This window comes from Pleurodeles waltl, chromosome 10, assembly GCF_031143425.1.
Source record: "Pleurodeles waltl isolate 20211129_DDA chromosome 10, aPleWal1.hap1.20221129, whole genome shotgun sequence".
Classification (NCBI taxonomy): domain Eukaryota; kingdom Metazoa; phylum Chordata; class Amphibia; order Caudata; family Salamandridae; genus Pleurodeles; species Pleurodeles waltl.
Genome location: NC_090449.1, coordinates 954,128,691 through 954,147,733, shown reverse-complemented (window position 1 = coordinate 954,147,733; position 19,043 = coordinate 954,128,691). Strand labels below are relative to the sequence as shown.

Genomic DNA, 19,043 nt, shown 5'->3' with positions numbered 1-19,043 from the left:
CTAACCTGGCCAGCACCCGATTTCTGCTGAACTATCAACCATTCCTTTGAGTCCGCCACCTTCCCTTCAGATTGGAAGGATGCCAAGATCAACCCGCTACTCAAGAAACTCATCACCGACCCAAGAGAAGTGAAGAACTACAGACCCATCTCTCTGCTCCCTTTCCCAAACACAGTGAAGGAAAAGGCAGTCAATTAGCAACTTATCAAATTCCTTGAGACACACCAAATCCTAGAATATTCCCAATCCAGATAAAGGAGTAACCACAGCACAGAAACAGCACTGCTAGCAGCCATCGACGACATGCACGCCATAGTAGACCACGGAGGCAGAGTCGCACTCATCCTCCTCGACCTCTCTGCTACATTCGACAACATTTCTGACCCCATCCTCTGCGCCAGACTCCATGATGCCGGAACCTGAGATAAAGCACTGGAATGGATCAGGCACTTCCTCACTGGAAGAACACAGAGTGTCAGTTTACCGCCATTCACATCAGAACCCAAAGATACATGCTGCGGAGTACCCCAAGGATCATCACTCAACACAAAGCTTTTCAACATCTACATGGCCAGCTAGCCAAGATCATCAAACAACATAGGCTAAACATTGTCTCCTAGGTTGACAATACCCATCTGATCCTCTCCCGGTTTAATGACCCTTTGAAGACCAAGAGAGGTTTTAGCAATGGGATGAGAGCAGTCACCATCTGGATGGAAGCCAGCTGCCTCAATCTCAACTTGGACAAGATGGAGATCCTTGTAATCGGCCCCACCCCTTCCACCTGGAATGACTCCTAGTGGCCTACCACACTGGGAAACGACCCCACGGACCATGCACACAATCGAGGCATCATCCTAGACTCCTCACTATCCATGACCTGCCAATTCAATGCTGTCACTTCGTCATGCTTCCATACCCTCCAAATCCTTCAAAAGACCTTCAAATGGATCGCCTCTGACACAAGGAAGACTGTCACTCATGCAATTTTCACTTGCAAACTGGACTACAGCTGCACACTTTATGCCAGCATCACCAAGAAACTGCAATCAATACTACAATGAACCCAGGACGCAGCATCCAGCCACATCTCTTCCCACCTCAGAGACCTACACTGGCTCCCAATCAACAAGCACATCACATACAAACTCCTGATCCATATCTGCAAGGCACTACACAACATAGGACCGGCATACCTCAACCACCTCCTCGCCCTCTATGTACCCAACAGACAGCTCAGTTCGTCCCAACACACCCTTGCAGCTGTCGCCAAGATCCAGAAACAGCACAGAGGCTGGAAGATCCTTCTCCTCCCTCTCATCCCGGGAATGGAACATGCTACCTCTCAAACTCAGGTAGACTGGTAGTAAAAAACTACTTTTAGGCCATAGGATAATGTTGGGTTCCCTAATTACATTTAATAAGTTCTAACTTTTGATTCATAGCAATAAATAGTTCATGTTTGGTGTTTTGCAAGTTACAATTAAAAATCATCTTTAATGGTAAAGTCAGAAGTTGAAGTTACAATTTTAAAAATGCCACTTTTAAAAAGGTGGTATTTTTCTGCCCTAACCATTTGGTGTTTGCAGCCTCTTCCTGGGTCGCATGACTTGGTATAGGTGATAGTTGGACTTTGTTTATTCTTCCCAGACAGCCACACAATACAGGGATAATATGTGCCCAGATGGCCATCAACTGGCAGGAGGAGGAAGGAGAGCTGAACATAACCCTACTTGCAACTGAATAGACTGTGCCTTGCCTTTAAACAAAGGACTTATCACAACTGCAGTGATAATGTAGTGAGCTTGGAGCCAGGACGGTGGGGGGGAGGAGCACAGTACTTCAGGGACTTCAAAGGGAATCCTGTGGAAACCTCTTCTACTTCAAAGTAGACACCAGGTATAAATATTGGAAACTGAGTCCCAGCTCTTTAGTATACTCCTAGACCTGTGGATACTACAGTAGAAGAATTGCTGTGCTGGTTTGGTGCAAGAAGTACTGCCAGTCTGCTATCCTGCTACCTGCTGCCTTGCTGAGAAAGAAGACTGGACCTGCACCCTTGATCCTAAGCTGAAGTGATTTCAAAGGTCTGCCAGTTGACCTCCTGTGGTGAGCTACAGGGAAATACCAAGCCTTAGAGGCTCCCTGCAACTGCCCAACTGACCTGCTGCCTGCCTGAGACTTGCTGGCCTCCGCTGGAGTGAGCTCCTCATTCACAAGTGGTGCTCCTCAGGTCCTGGATCATTGGTGTGGCCACTATTGAGCTAATCTTAAGATTTGGGCTTTTTGTGAATACAAACAGGCCCATTTGTGTCAAGATGTTGTAGCCTGCCAACTCAATGTTCTGGCAAACCCAACTTTTTGTAATACAACAAATACTAACGTCACCTCGAGATCTGCACTTCTTGCTACAACATCGACAGCTCATGGTGACCGCCAACATCAAGCTCCAGCAGTGACCATTCTCAATGCGTAAGTGCACAAGTAACAACAGTCTATGTTGCTTGGGCTGCTCTTTCCTCTACATTGACGAACATCTGTGACGCTCTCCCTGTCCGGTGTGGCCCTTTCCACCGTGAATGGACCTGTTTGCAATGGACTTTGAAGATAACTCTTGCAGGTGGACTAACCTGCTCCTTGTATCTGACCTGCACTCCATCATGGTAGGCTTTACTTTACGACTTTCACCCTTTCCCACACAAGATAACCACGAGTGGCGTTTTGTGCCTTTAGGTGCTGTACTTGCCTGAAATCTTTAAATTTGCCTATATCCGGTTTTGCTGGCTAGATTTTTATCATTTTGTTGTCAAATAATTTATTTTATTTTGCTCTATTGTTCTGAATCGGTGTAAGATTTCTCTGGTGTTGTCTTTTAACTTTATTACTGTTTGAAGTGTTACTTTACACATTGCCTCTAAGTTAAATTTGTCTGCTTTTGTGGCAAGCTACCAGAGGGGTAATCACAGTTTAATTTGGGATTGCTTTAACTTCACCCTGACAGAAATAGTGGTTGCTACTTGAGTAGGATCGCCCCCCCCACCCAGGACCCAATTTCCAACAAAAAGCTCATAATATGGCTTCAACATGTATAGATAAGAAATTAGTGATTCAGAAGACAAAAACCAAGCATGCAGGATGGATTGAACTCATGCTTAATGAGCCGGTAGCTTCCGGTTGGGCCCACTTACACTCATTTTTGAAGACAGGGACTCATTTTATTTTCATCAGACATATACCAAGAGCAAGAGATTGAAAAACACAAAAAAGGGGAAAGAAGTTGATGGGAAAGAAGGCAGAAGAGAAAGATGGAAAACACATCACAGAGGGAGAAAGCAGGAACCTGCAGGAGTAAGATAAAGGGTTTGGGAGTGTCAGGTAGTGGATTGAAGAAGCAAGAGGTGGATTCATTACTGTGCATCCTTACTATTCAGCATACCTTATACCTGCTGGGGTTTTCAAAGCAAAGCTTTGGGCACCTACACTTGCTCTTTTACAAATTATCTACTGATTAAACTAATTGGGTGAGAATGGTATGTAGCTCTAGGGGAGGGGCAAAGTATGAACTATTTTATTTAGTGATTCTCAATTTTACAAAATTGTATGTAATTCTATAAATATCATGTTTTTGAGTTATCACATTCTATAAACTTGTATGTATACCATAAAATAGCATTAATTTAATATTCTGCTTTCCATTAAATCTGATAAATAGTATGCTCTACGTATTATCACTAAAATAGACGCTGAACTCAAATATGTAATTATGCTAAAATGTATATATGGGGGACTTCTTTCTCCTCTATGAGTGACCATAAACCTTGCTCTGAGGCAGCACAATTCCTCATCAACAGTTACATTGACATTTGAAGTGGATGGTAACTCATTCGCAAACGGGAAGGGGTCCCCATGGGACCCCTTCCCCTTTGTGAATGATCACAAAATTATTTTTTCATGGCAGGCAGTGGTCCTATGGACCACTGCCTACTCTGAAAAGAAACCGAAACAAAAGGTTTCGATATTTTTTTCTATTTGCAGCTCGTTTTCCTTTAAGGAAAACGGGCTGCAAAAAGAAAAAAAAACTGCTTTATTTAAAAGCAGTCACGGACATGGTGGTCTGCTGTCTCCAGCAGGCCACCATCCCCGCGAGTGCCTAGACTCGCTATGGGGTCGCAAACTGCAACCCACCTCATAAATATTTATGAGGTGGGTCTTTGCGACCCCATAGCGAGTCGCAGAAGGTGTCTGAGACGCCTTTCTGCATCGCGAATTGCGAGTTGCAATTTGCGAGTCGCTCTGACTCGCAAATTGCAAGTCGCAATTTGCCACCTACCTACATCTGGCCCATCGACATCTCAGGGAGTGTCGAGGTTAAACGGAGATTACCCCTTTCTCACGGATATATCATATCTCATACAAACACAGGCAATGACAAAGATGCGGTAAAGTTTCATTTAACATAACTGCAATTTGCGATAAGTTGCATGGGCTGCAATGATTAGGATAATGAATAATGCAAGAAACAGAATTGTGAAGACAAGCGTCATTATTACAAAGACCCCCACCATCTTGCAATGCATAGAAAAGACATACGAGATGTAATATGCCCTAATACCCTAATGTGAAAGGCCTAACCTCCTACATAAAGGAAAGCTGGGTTTGCTAAACCTAATCTGCCAATGCCATGTCCATGAGAGGAGCCTCCAACCCTCGTTAGCTTGGAGTGAGGTCTCTATCTCAGACTCCGCAGGGACACGAAGACTGGGTCAGCGTCAAGACGACTGCTGCAGCGATATCAGCGATGGTGGTGATGCCCTCTGGTCGGAATCCCTCTGATTATATGTCTAAAGTGTGATGTATTTATAAAGATCTACAAGGACCCCTGACGTAGGTGTGTTCCCAAACAATAGATTACAGACATGCTTGGGACGGCAATTAATATAAACAATCCCTCGAAAGTATAGAGAGGGAAGATCCCTAAGTGTGAACACCTACTGTTTGTTTGTCTTTGTTGCTTGATCTTGACACCTTAGCGCAGTGAGACTGATAATGCAAAGCATAACAAGTGGCCTAACTATAAACAAGGCAGCCATCTTAGAAGAATTAAATAATTAAATGGGCTAAGACAGAGCAAGCTAAGTAGGGTAAAAGTCACTAGGTGACGGGGGCACGAGTCTGCAAGCCAGAGGCTAAGTTAACTCCTGTTATCCCATTAAAACGAACTAGGATTCACTACACTATGTAACTTGCAGAGATGCTTTCATTTAACATTATGCACTGCCATACATACGTGTAAAGTGCACAGATCAATATAATGTTTCAAGCATGCCATGTTTTAGAATTGTTTTGAAAGAATGTTTGTTGTAGTATTTCAGAAAAATTATTCTTTACAATCATTCTATATTTCAACATCACGGACAAATAGAATTCATTTAACCTGGAAAATGTATTTGTGTCTAATTAGCTTGGCTGGAGTGAAGGCCCATATTTTCTCTTGTGTTCTAACCTTCAATGTTAAGTTTGCTTTTTGCATGTTTTCCTAAAGCTGCAAGTGTCAGGATCTGGGACCGAGGTAATAGGGAGCTCATTATGCAGAAAGATAAGAAAAGCCCGGAGGATCACTTATCAAGAACAGAGGTAATATCCTGGGTTTGCAGCTGTAATTCCTGTGAAATTCCAAAGCACAAGGATGTGTCAAGGTCGATACTGAAGCTTCAGAAGGCTCAAATGTCAATTAGCAACTTGTGATTTGTGATTATGTTTTTAAACTGGGAAAGGTATTTACCTATGAGATCACTCGTAGAAATATCAAGATATAAGTGAGGTTTAGTTACCTGTAAGATTCAGATTCCCTTTGCCTTCAGCTGAGAGAGGACCCTACTTAGATACATTTATTGAACTTAAATTTCTATGTACCTTCATGCTGCTATGCCTCTCCTGATCGGAACTTCTACAGTAGTTCTGTCCTGCTGACTACTTTCCTGAACCCATAGAATATTAGCATAGTTAGGATTTTAGATTAAATGGTTTGGCAGAAAAACCTAGAATCAAACTTAATACATCAATTGTTTTTCCTTATTTTCTGCATCACTATTGATTTAGTAGTCTTTTACATGTTAGTTAATTTCATATAGTGTGAAATTGATTCTCCTTTGGTTATTATTTACACTTATACTATGATTTTGAGACTCATATATTTAAGTTTAACTTTGAGTCTGAAATAAATCCCTTTGAACTATAAAATGGTCTCTAGAGCTGAATGTGCGACCATCCAGTAACACTGTAATTAATGTGAATAATTTGATGCATTGTCTCATCATCCTTTGGAACAGAGAAGAAAATTTAATTGGACCCCAGATTTGGAAAATTGGACCCAGCGCTGGACCAGTGAGTATAACTGTTGATGTTAAATATTTAACACATGCAGATTAATGATATTTGATAGATATTTATTGTTTGTGCTGTTATACATGAGTACAAATTCAAAGATCATTCTTGATGAATAAGTTAGCTAGCATGCACTCCATTTATCTAGAACAAAAACACACAACTGAAATGTTGCTATTTGTTTTGTAGTTACCACTTGAAATGGATATTGCAATATTAGATATGTATCAAATTACAGGGCAAAATGTTGGCATATACGGATGAAGTACGAATGTGTTGATCTGACCAGAACTTTTCCTACAGGACTACTAGCTAATAATAATGAGTTCTCTGCTATCAAAGGGTCTAAAAGCAGAAGGTTTCCCTGTGATAGATAATGCAGGCATATATAATTAATGTACAACTGTATACAAATTGGTAGAGCTAATATTTAGCAATGGAGCTTTTGAAGAAAGACCTGCTCTGTTTATGTCTTTGTTAGAAATTGGGTCTTTGGTTGGCAGTCAGGTTACCTCCTGTCCAAAAAAGGACCCTCACTCTAGTCAGGGTAAAAGAGAATCACCTTCAGCTAAACCCTGCTTACCCCCTTGGTAGTTTGGCACGAGCAGTAGGCTTAACTTCAGAGTGCTAAGTGTAAAGTATTTGTACCAACACACACAGTAACTTAATGAAAACACTACAAAATGACACAACACAGGTTTCGAGAAATAGAAAATATTTATCTAAACAAAACAAGACACAAATGACAAAAATCCACCATACATAAGTGAAGTTATCACTAAAAATGCAAAAAGAGTCTTAATCTATTTTTAAACACAACGCTAATGCTGTTAGCATGAAAATGTACCTTGGGTGCATCACAAATAACCACGCACGTCTAAAAGGGCTTGCGATGTGTCGATTTCACTCATGAGCGAGACCTTGCATCGTTTCTCCTTTATTCGGGTCAGCGTGCGTCGTTTCTTCTCTCCGCAGGAGAGCGATGCCTCGATCTGGTCAGCAGTCTCAGGTCTGGGCAGGCATTGCATCATTTTTACAAGCCCAGTGTTGTTTTCATCAGAAATCCAGCCTCACGATGATCCGAAAACCACGCAGCACGGGTTGCGATTTCACCAGCCTCCGTCAGCAATGCTGTGCATCATTTCTCCAGCCCCAGGCATTGATCTTCGGGTCACGTTGAAGGTGAGCATCGATTTTCAGCCACGAAGCCGGCGGCGCATCGATTTTTCAGCCTCAAATCGGAGTTGTGTCGATCTTTTCCCCGCACGGTGTTCTGTGCGTGGATTTCTTACTCTTGGGCTGTCTGCCTTTCCTTTTAGGGTCAAAGGAACCAGATGGGCACCACTTGGCAGAGTAGCCATCTCTCCAGAGACTCCAGTTCAACTGTCAAACTGACCCAGACAGGGAATCCACAAACCAGCAGAGTCACAGAAATGGTTTAAGCAAGAAAATGCCCACTTTCTAAAAGTGGCATTCTCAAACACACAATCTTAAAATCAACTTTGCTAAAAGATGTATTTTTAAATTGTGAGCTCAGAGACCCCAAACTCCACATGTCTATTGGCTCCAAAAGGGAATCTACACTTTAATCATGTTTAAAGGTAGCCCCCACATCAACCTATGAGAGGGACATGCCTTGCAACACTGAAAAACAAATGTAGCAATATTTCACTGTCAGGACATAGAAAACAGATTACTCTATGTCCTACCTTGACCATACACTGCACCCTGCCCTTGGGGCTACCTAGGGCCTGCCTTAGGGGTGCCTTACATGTAAGAAAAGGGGAAGTTTAGGTCTGGCAAGTGGGTACACTTTCCAAGGCGAATTTACAGTTAAAACTGCACACATAGACACTGCAGTGGCACCTCTGAGACATGATTACAGAGCTACTTATGTGGGTGGCACAACCAGTGCTGCAGGCCCACTAGTAACATTTGATTTACAGGCCCTGGGCATCTCTAGTGCACTGTACTAGGGACTTACTAGTAAATCAAATATGCCAATCATGGATGAACCAATTACATATAGATTTTGTATAGGAGCACCTGCACTTTAGCACTGGTTAGCAGTGGTAAAGTGCCCAGAGTAACAAAAACAGCAAAAACAGAGTCCAGCACAAATCAACAACCTGGGAAACAGAGGCAAAAAGTTAAGGGAGACCACGCCAAGGATGTAAATTTGTCAGTCTTCTAGACTGCTTACTAATTACACAAAATATTATTGTGTAATATCTCATGAAGCAGTCTTCCAATACACAAATTGCCTTTTAAGCGACAGTGAGAGCTTCATTGTTTTGAGGGAGCTCTTTTTTGAGGTAGTTCAAGGTTGGCCAGTACATCTACGGTTTTCTGGAGACCGAGATAGAATAACCAACTACAACACTATGCTTCTCTTTAACAAGAATAAATCCCATTTTGTTGTCTCAAATCATAAAAATGTGATTCTGGAGTTTCTAGAAGAAGGGTCGTTCTGCAAAAATATGTCTGAACTGAGAAGATGAGAAGGCTGTCAAACAGTACCCTTAGTTGACTGTACAGGTTCCTAAGGAAGTGGAGTCAAATACAGTCAGTGAGATGTTTCAGGAAAAGAATTCTGCTTTCAAACAGATATGATTCATGCTGCAAGAGACATGCTATCCGAGGTTGAGTGTTGGGACTTCGCAGCCCAGAATTCACTCTGCCCTAGGAGACCTAAGGAGGGCTTGGCTTGTGTAAAGAGCGTGTCCCACATTAGGGGGGCCAATCAAATGGTGGAAAGAAATCTAAGAGACTTCTTTGCGTCATTTTTTCAGCACTTTTAACAGGTGCTCCGAGCAGGCATTAAAAGGAGGCACTATTGTTTATAATGGGCCTCAATGGGCTTTGCAGGATAAGAGTCAACATTTTTTTACGCTAATCCTGCAAAGCTCCTAACTGGCATCGTAAATGTTGATGCTGGTTCCCCTAACTACCACCATGGTGCACCGTATCTTAGATACAGTACACACATGGTGGCATTAGGGGGGGTGCTAAGGGGAGCAATAAAAGTGGTGCTGCACTGGGTATGGCACCACTTTTCTTAAATCAGGTCCTAAGTCTCTAGAAATAAAGTCCAAGCCCTAACACAGTTACAGGAAAAGCTCCCCCAGGTCACAGGGCCAGCATGTTGATCACATGACTGGAACTTATCTTCAGCCTAAAAACCTTAGTCCTTTTATTTCACCTCACAGTGTGTTTCCACCTATTCCTACTTTACATTTAGGTCACAAAAACTCTAAGCTTCCCATACAGTACTACCCACCCTACATATTCATCTAGCTCTAAGTCACATGCCTCTATGGATATGGGTTTAGAAGAATATTTGCAATTACCCTCACATTGCTCACCATGGGGCTCATTTACAAGCCCCTTGCGCCTCTGTAGTGACATTTTTTTATGCTACTGTGGCGTAGAATAGTCTCCCACCCCGTTCCATATTTACAAACTGGCACAATGGTACAATTGTGACAGTTTGTGAACCATTGGACCACATTATACCTGCGCCAGGCAAAATGTATGCAAGGAAGGTGTTTCCACGCAAAAAGGCCTGCAGGAATGGCGCATTGAAATCTATAAGATTTGTCTGTGTTATTTTTTAGCACCTGGGCAGGCATCATAGTGACACTAGGCTGTTTTCAATGGGCCTCCCAGAGCTTTGCTGGTCTAGTGTCAAAATGTTTGAGGGTAGTCCAGCAAAGCACCACAACAGTGTCATAAATTCTGATGCAGCTGTGCTAACCACAGTCATGGTGCTCTGAATTGTACAGTGCAACCATGGTATTGCGTAGGGCAGTGCAAGCAAATTGGCTCTTCATGATTGATGCACCAATTTGTTGTAAATGAGGCCCCATAAGTTTTAGTATTGGAAGGAGTTCCTCCCATAAGCGAAGATGCTAATGAAGGTTTTGTGGAGTTTAAAAAATAAAATAGCTTATTGGTGTGTGAAAAATGCAGTATGGCCGACGGATCTGGTGGAAGAGACACTTATGGTTCCAAGGGTAGGCTGGTTGGGAAATTCAATAAAAAATGTGAAATGTGATTGCATTTTAGTAAACTTTGGAAATTCCAGGCTGGTGAGCTCCTTGCTACATTTACCATTTAGCCACACAACAAGCTAAGATCTGAGCCCTTCCCTGGGTTATTTTTACTAGTCCACAATCACAACTATCTTTGAACCGAACAGGCCCAGTTTAGAAACCAGTCTGGCCAATCCATCTATAACTCCTCTGGTTATTGAAAACTGCTTTTCTCCCTTCTGGATTGTCAGACATCGAATTACTGGATGCCTTCCTTGCTCCCATCTCGATTCAACTGATTCCCTTTCCTGCTCCCACTCTTGCTCCCATTTCCAATAGTAGTTGAGGAGTATTTACTAACACAGACGTTATTCTAATAGACAATGATGGCCAGAAAGGTTTCCACCTGATATCTTGAAACATTACTGGCATTTGCCAAAGACTGATAAATGATGACTGGTTATTAATGATCAAAAACAATGATGTAGTATGTTGCCAAGTGACTAGGGCCTTAAAAAATGTTTTATAGAATGGCTATCCATCCGTTTGTATGGCAGCTATGCCTTCCAAATCTGGCAGACCGAAGGGGGGCATGGGAGTTTTGATCCTTCTTAGCTGTAAGGATATCAAAGTGGAAGAACTCATATCTACTTCCTGCTGTCAAATTCTACTATTGTACTTTCAAGGTTTTTCAGATGTTTAATCAACTTTTACTTTCATCTTTTTAGTAAACAACCCAGAGTTCAAATTAATAACTTGGACACCTCTGTTACAAACTATAGGCCTGATTTAGAGTTTGTCAGATGGGATTATTCTGTCACAAACGTGACGGATATCCCGTTCTACGTTTCATCATCCCATTAGATCCTATGGGAATCAAAATAAGCGAACAGGATATCCTTCATGTTTGTGACAGAGTAACTCATCCACCAAATTCTAAATCAGGCCCCAAGATCACAGAGGGCATGATTGGGTGGCAGTTGCGTCTGCCACTCAACAGGGGTGGCGGGACGGAGAGTAATGGGACGGGATGGGGAAGTCTAAAAAAATATAATTATAAAAAATAAAAAAAACACTTACCTGTGAGGGGAGACACGTTCATCTCCCCTCTGTCCTGTTCCTGGTCCCGGGAGCACACAGTCTCCCAGCCAACAATGACGCTGCTGTCACCAGCATGACAGCAGCGTCATGATTTGTCTGAGTGGCCTGCTTTGCCTCTTAGAGTAGGAGTGGGAGCCTGTGCATACAACACAGGCCGGCCAAACAGACATGCGCACATTGTGGTGTATATCCCCCCTCTGGCCCCCTCATTCTAGCCCATCCCTCCCCCACCCCTTACTCCCAGGAAAAATAAAATGATAATAACGTAGAATACATTATTATCATTTTATTTTTCCTTTGTGAAAAATCCAGCGGGTGACTCTCTTTCACCTTAGTGCTTAACGAAGGAGCCACCCCTGCTGGGTGGCCATTTTATGGATGGGTGACTTTAACATCCCGATCTGCCAATTTTGTGGTGATCACTTTGCGGTCTCACATACTAGCAGAGGGAAAATATCACTCATTTCAAACATACTCCTTATGAGAATGACCTAAATCAGATTATCATTAAACATAATCTGTTTTTTTATCTGATTTTTTAAAGTGAGCATCTTTCAGCCACTCACTTTTGTTGGCAGAGAAAGTTCAATTGATTTTATACTACTATCACCTGACATTGTTCCACTAATATTGGTCTCTAATATTCTTTCCTCCCATATCAGTGACCATAACCCAGTTTTACTCTTTTTGAACAGGCCTCGACTGTATGGTTGAACGCCAGGATTTATTTCTGATCTTTTGTACAGTCCCAGTAAGGAAGTCCATATAAAATGGAATAAAATAGACAATGGCCAGCTTTTTAAGTACTTACTCACGGAAAATCAGGAAGAGGTAATGTGCAATTTATCAAAAGAAGCCAAGCCCCAGGATATGCTGGCAAGTTATGAAGAACTCCCTAAAAAGATATCCAGCATGTTAACTGTAAAGAGAGCTAACAAGAGATGCCCTATTCATAATTGGTTTATTTCTGCATGTACTGCTGCTTTAAAACTTTTGAAACTGGCAACCAACACTTTATCCCGTAATACTGAGAATATAAGATTGGTGTGATATACCTATAAGGTGACTCTAGAGGGGAGGAATCAGAAGCTAAGAAGGAGGGCTTTGGAGGATTTAACAGCTGACACAGAATAAGAGCATAACTTACCATTTTGTGAAGTTATAAATCAGCCTTTCTTTTCTGGGAATAATAATACCAGAATAGAATGTCATATCCCCTCTGACAAGTAAGTGTTTCACTTTTACAATGTGTTTGATTAAGGGGATATCTTTTCACCTCACATACCACCCTTGCATGCACATAACATAATTCTGGGTCAAGCATCTCCTTTAAGTGACTCTATTGTTGTTACAGATGTGACCAAAGCTATTCTTAGGTGCCCAGCCGGCAAGGCTCCCAGCCCCGATAGACAGAATCCCATGTTCTGGGCTCCCATTTTAACAGATGTGTTCCCAACAGCAATTAGCGATTGACCACCACCCTCATGGAGTAAGTCCATCATTGCGCCGATATTTTAAAAAGGGGAACAGAAATCAGTTATCCTGTTATAGAACTATCTCTCTCTTGGATTCCTCTGTAAAGATATTTGGGAGGAAAATTCTCCAAAAACTAGATGACTGGATGGAGGCAAAGATTTGTTTACTGATATGCAATATGGTCTCCGCCCAAGGATAGGCACCACAGAACAATCTTTAAATTTAACCCTGTTGATAGGTGTGAGAAAACTGAGCTTTTTGCCGTAAGCCCTCTCACTTTCTTGACTGATACTGGTGTTTTTCTGATAACCAAGCCGAGGGCCTGTGCTATGATTAAAATGGTATATGCAAATTAGAGATAATTACAATTGGCTCTGACAACCTACCTGTAAGTTGCTGGTATATGGTAGAGCATGTAGGTTTAGGGACCCCAGTGAAGTTAATGCACTCCTGGGTGTACTGCTGTGGTGTCTGGTGTCTGGTGTCCTTTTATTGCCAGGTCTTCCTTGCTGACTACGTTTAAGATAATATTAACCACAAATTTTGACTTTGGAATTAAAAGTACTTCCAAAGTCTTCAACTACCTTATGTTTACATATAAGTCACCCCTAAGGGCAACCAAGGGTTGACTGCAGAGTAAAGATAAGCAGGGACATTTTGAATGATATTTTATAAACTGTGGTGAGGGAAAAACTGCCAAATTAGTTTTCCCCATTGTAGTGGATAAGCTCCACATTGGAAGGCTTTATTTTCAAATACTAAAGTCTTATTTCAGCTAGAAAAGATCTAAATATTTCATGTGTGATATCAAATTAAGTCTTTCTAAAGTTACTTAAATCACCCCTGATGTGCCCTTTCATCATTGGTCAGCCTCTGGCAGGCTATGTCAAGCTACCTTACTGGGGTGTGAAGTGGCCTGGGCTAACAGAAAGGAAGCATCTGGTGGGATAAGAACTACAAGAGCAAATGGAAGAGCAGGAGAGGGGCTATGTGGCCAAACTGGTTTTCAAAGGAGGGAAAGACAGTTGGAACAGAACCCAGATGTCCTGCATTTCCTGCCCTCTGAGCCAGATGGAAGCCCTTGTACTTGAATTATCAGCAGGGCTGGAAGGGTGTGTTAGAGAAACTTAGCTACACCAGTGGGTGGGCTCAGCCAGATCTAACCTCCCAGGAGAGATTTTCTCCATTGTGGATGCTTGGAGAATAGTGCTTTCTGGGATTGATTTTTGCCACACTTCACAGGAAGTAGTCACCCCAGAGGATGGCACCCTTAACCCCATTGGTCAGCAGTCCCCCGCTGCTTGCCAACAAAGGAGCCTGGATAAATATGGAAGATCTGCCCAGCAACTCTGATCCCTAAATGAATCTAAAAAAAGAATAATGACTTCCCTGCTGGGTCTGCACATCAAAGGACTATATTCCAGGGAATTTTCTAAATGTCAAAAATAAATACTTAAGTAGGCTCTTAGCAACCCCTAGGAGCACCTCAAACTTTATTACTCATTCAGAAGCAGGTCTTACTTATCTGGAGGATTTGGCGAAAATGTTATTTCTGCTCCTCTGGATATAGATATATCATTCTCCTTTAACCAAGTTCTCTCGCATAGTACTCGAGGACTGTCCAAAACAAGACCATATGGAATGTACACCACGGCTGGCCAATATCTAGAAATCCTTTTTAGAACTTGGAATTCCAAACTTATTTTATTGTCCAAGTGAAATAGACAATTCCAAGACAAAGGTAAAAGCTTTATTTTATGAACATAGAAATGACGCTAGATATTCCAGAATGTTAGCAATGGAGTAGGTTATCCACCATTTATTAATTACCACTAACATGGGATAGAATAATTTTTACTCTAGACAGCCAACCCTGAACAAAGATTCTACCTGACCCGTTTTAGACTTCGCACAGTGCATTTTTTGGTGGCCTTTCCACAGCATGGTACATGGTTTTCCTTCTTGCCATGCTGCGTGATAACTTTTCACAGCAATCCATTATTCATTTTAGCTTTTACATCATTTTTATGTTACACTGGGTATCTGTCGTAATACACTTGGGGGATGCCACTGGTATGACAGTGGCGTCCTCCCACGGCTTTGGTGGCCCCATTTTCAGGACCGCAAACGTCGTAATGAGGCCCTTAGTGTGTCTGTACATATCCTTTATATATTGTTTTGTAAATTATCTTGTTTTTTTTATGGCATTTGCCAAATTAAAGTTTTTGCCTAACTGACTGACAGACAGTGCTACATCTTCTCATTTAATTCCCTCACTTTGTCTCTGTGCTCTTCCTTGTACAGATAATTTAGAGGAAAAATTACAAGGGCTAGATTTTAGGAAAGAGTAGGAAAAATGTGAAAATATTGCCAAACATATAATTTTAAAAAATTCACAGAATTCCAGACTGCCTTCCAGCTAGGGAGTATCTTGCTTAGATTTACTTTTACTCATAATTTGCTTACAGTGAGATGAATTGTCCTTTTTGACCCCCCTTGCAAAGATGGATCTATTTCAAGCAAATTACTTATGTGTTTCCTGTGATTTTGAGTGCATTTACATAATTTGGCCAATCAAATCTACACCCACATCTCTCACTTCCAAGCCATAAGAATCATGTGTATCCAATGGATGTACTTACTGCAAAATTCCTCATCTGATCCATCACCACAATCATCCACCAAATCACAAAGTTGCTGTCTGTCAATGCAAGCCTTTGTGTCCCTGCACCAGAAATGTGTTGGTGTTTCACAACTAGCTTCTGGTGGTGGAAGTCCACAACTGTCGAACACAACGTCATCAACTGCAGAGATGCCATCGTAGAATCCAAGACTGATTTTCTTAAATGAAAGATGGAATGGTTGTCTGAGCCGGCCAAGCTGAGCGTACGCTGGTGACCATTGATTTCCCTGGTTGTACAAAACTTTCCAGACAACTGTCGATTCATTCATGCCTTCAACATGAAGATGCATTTCTGCGGCCCCAACTGACAATCCATAGTTATAATACCTATAAAAAATTGAAAAATAGCCTTTTAAACACACATCTTTAATTGTACATTTATATTATCATGCAATTATAAATCTGCAGCTAGTTTATTCCAAATATTTTTATTGAACTATGTTAAACATGTGCACAAGATGACCACTGTCATTAAACATGACCTTGTCTTCATTACAATCCTTACAACATGACATTGAATTCATGCCCATCCATTCCTGCACCGACACACAACCTCACATCTTTTAAGCCCCTGGCAGTAGTGATTGGCTTTTGTGGTAGTGACTTAAGCACAGTGGTATAATGAAAATTAAGGGGGGACCTGCAAATACATGAAGGACCCCCCCATACTCTGAAACTAGTCAGAAGTTCTCAGGGGCTTTCTGTCTGTACACAGTGTGGGGGCGGGACCACTGGAGCTCAGGCCCCCATTCGGCACCGCAGAAGCTGCAGGGGCTATTGTTAAGACACTGCTTGAGCTTGGTGAGGACTGAGTAAAGGCAGCCTGTGGAGCCCTCTGCATCTGTCCAGAAAACATTTTCCTGCGAAGGTCTGGCACTGCACCACCTGCCATGCAACCCTTGCTGTTGATTAGCAAAGTCCCAGTTGTGTTTTAAAGATCAGGATATTATAAGCAGCATGATGAAGGCAGACATCCACACATGGTGTTGAGAAGGTAAGCTTTTTCATGTGCTTCAATTACTTTCAGCTTATAACCAACCTCATAGTCCAGTTGACTTTGCACATAAGATAGAACCCCTGCTATTAGTGAGGGAGCACCTACCTCAAGCACCAGTGATTGCCTTCTTGCTTGGTTTGGGGTTGGGGTGGACTCCAAGCTTTTACTGGACTGGAGGCTCAAGGACTGTGCACTGTTTGTCTCACCTCAAGCACAATGAAATTCCATGAGTTGTTGGAGGCAAGGAATGTCTGGCAGGCTTTGACCAAGTGACATTCAAATGGATGCTTCTTTGGTAATGGCATCCTTGCATTTAGAAAAGACTTCTGCTACATTCCCTACACAGTCCAAGCCATTTAAACATCAGTGACAAAACAGTAATCTATATGGCATGGAAAAAGAGGAAGGGAGCCCTGCAACTACTGCAATATTAGCATTCAGTTAAAAATATTGTCCCACTAGGGACCCAGAAGACTCAAGTTAATTGAATGTATCGATACAACAATGGAGCTCTGTCAATCTCCTTCCTGTCATCGCGATGTTATCTAAGGAACTTTCTGTACCCCACTCTGAAAGCTGCAGCATTTGGAGCCACCACCCAAACTCTAGATGTCCAACCACAGAGCATACTAAATTCTGAAGCAGTTATTTGCTGCAACCACTACAACATGATTTCCAGGTGAAACTTCATTAAGGGACATTTCAATTTACACCAAGGGGGTGCCACCATGCTCCATTTACTCAGAAAAAGCACAACAAGCAATCGGCAAAAGAAAGAAAGAAGCCAACAGATGTATCTCCTACATTGTATGTTCTGACAAAACAACACTAGTAATTATCACGAGAGATCCAGGTCAGCCACAAGGAAGTACAACTAACAGCTTAACACATGGTGCTTTCCTTGAGCTGCCAGACATTTGTGAGGTTTGCTTTTTTGTTTTGCAGCTTGCTACATGCCATATGGTGACTCAAACTGCTGTCTGATATTGCTGCCATAAAACTGGCAGCTTATTGCCTAAACGTATAGCTGGTACCTTTACCTACAAATACAGCTTAAACAGTGCTGATCACTAGTCGTAAGGAGAAATATATATGCCTAAATAGGCATGGAGACAGTCCTACATCTTTTAAGACAGCAAACTATCAGGACAATAGTGCATATACCAGCATGGCCCTGTCCAAATCATGCAAATAGGACATGGGTAGACATTATAGACTTGGACGAGCTAAGACAAAAACGTCAGGGGAGTCTAAACATACATCAATCCATAGGTTTTACTTTGTTTCTGCAACTATATTGACAAAGAAGTAACTGCCACAATGTTGCTACCCAACCACTTTACCTGTGCAGGAGATGAAATGCCACAAGCAAGCAGACTCCGATAGGTCACTGAGGGATCTGAGAAATGTATTGAAAAGGGGATTCAAGACTGATCGTTCCGGTGAGCAATGGTGGTATTCTAGTAATGTGCCTCCAGGAATGTCTAATTCAGACTAAAATACCTAGCTAATGTCAAGCAGCTCCTAAAAGAAGGTGCTAAACTGAAATGCAGTATCTGACATACCACCATATAATTCTGCTGAAAGGGGGCAGTGTGTTCTAAGAGCCCTTAATTTTGCAAATTCCAACTTCAAGAAAGGTAAAGCTTTACATGAAGTGCGTCATAGAACCGAATGCCTAACATGGGAAGGTAAGTGTGTCGTATGAAAAAAAAAATACACTAGGACACATAAGTGTAGCCCAGTACCAAAACTTAGGGTCATCAGTGGATGGCTCTAAGAACATATGTCTGAGTCTCAAGCATACTTAGGGCCTGATCACACAAGGGAGAGTAATGATCTGACTTCATAAAGCAAGATACCAGGTGACCTAGTCTAATTGTTAGCAGAACTGCCTCCTGCCATAGTCTGTAAAAGAGCTAGAGGGATAAGTGAATGCAGAAGCAGATGCTACATGGATGTATGCTCCACACTGTGAGGTTGACATGCAGCAGGGGGACACGGAAAGGAGACACTGAGAGGCTGCAAGACTCCACGAGGCTCTGAGGCAGCCACAGGCCACAAAACAACCACTACGAGATGGGCACCATAGAGAACGAGGGGACAGATAATTGAATGGCATGGGGCTCAGCTCAATGAAGAGCTTGGAACACCACAGCCCCCGTCGCCGTAGCCCCACATCTGCCATATGCTCCTGCCACTTGAGGTGATCTAAGCAGGTAGCAACCAACTTTTGTCTCCGTGGCCAGTGTGAGAAGCATGAGGAGCATTTTTTAGGGTTACTGTGCCATTACTGAGCTGCCCTGAGCCCTTCTCACCCCTCCGTGGTTGGCAGTCAACACTCACAACAGTGGATTAGGTGAAATGT

General features: G+C 42.2%; 1 protein-coding gene across 2 annotated transcripts in view; it reads right to left on the bottom strand.

Annotated features, from left to right (window-relative positions):
* The window catches only part of MALRD1 (MAM and LDL receptor class A domain containing 1), a 2,469,603-nt gene that overhangs the window by 2,023,927 nt on the left and 426,633 nt on the right, over nt 1-19,043 (bottom strand). For both annotated transcript variants that reach the window (XM_069211777.1, XM_069211778.1), the window contains exon 12: nt 15,638-16,005. In XM_069211777.1, coding sequence (XP_069067878.1) covers nt 15,638-16,005 — 368 coding nt within the window. The remainder of the gene's footprint in view (nt 1-15,637; nt 16,006-19,043) is intronic.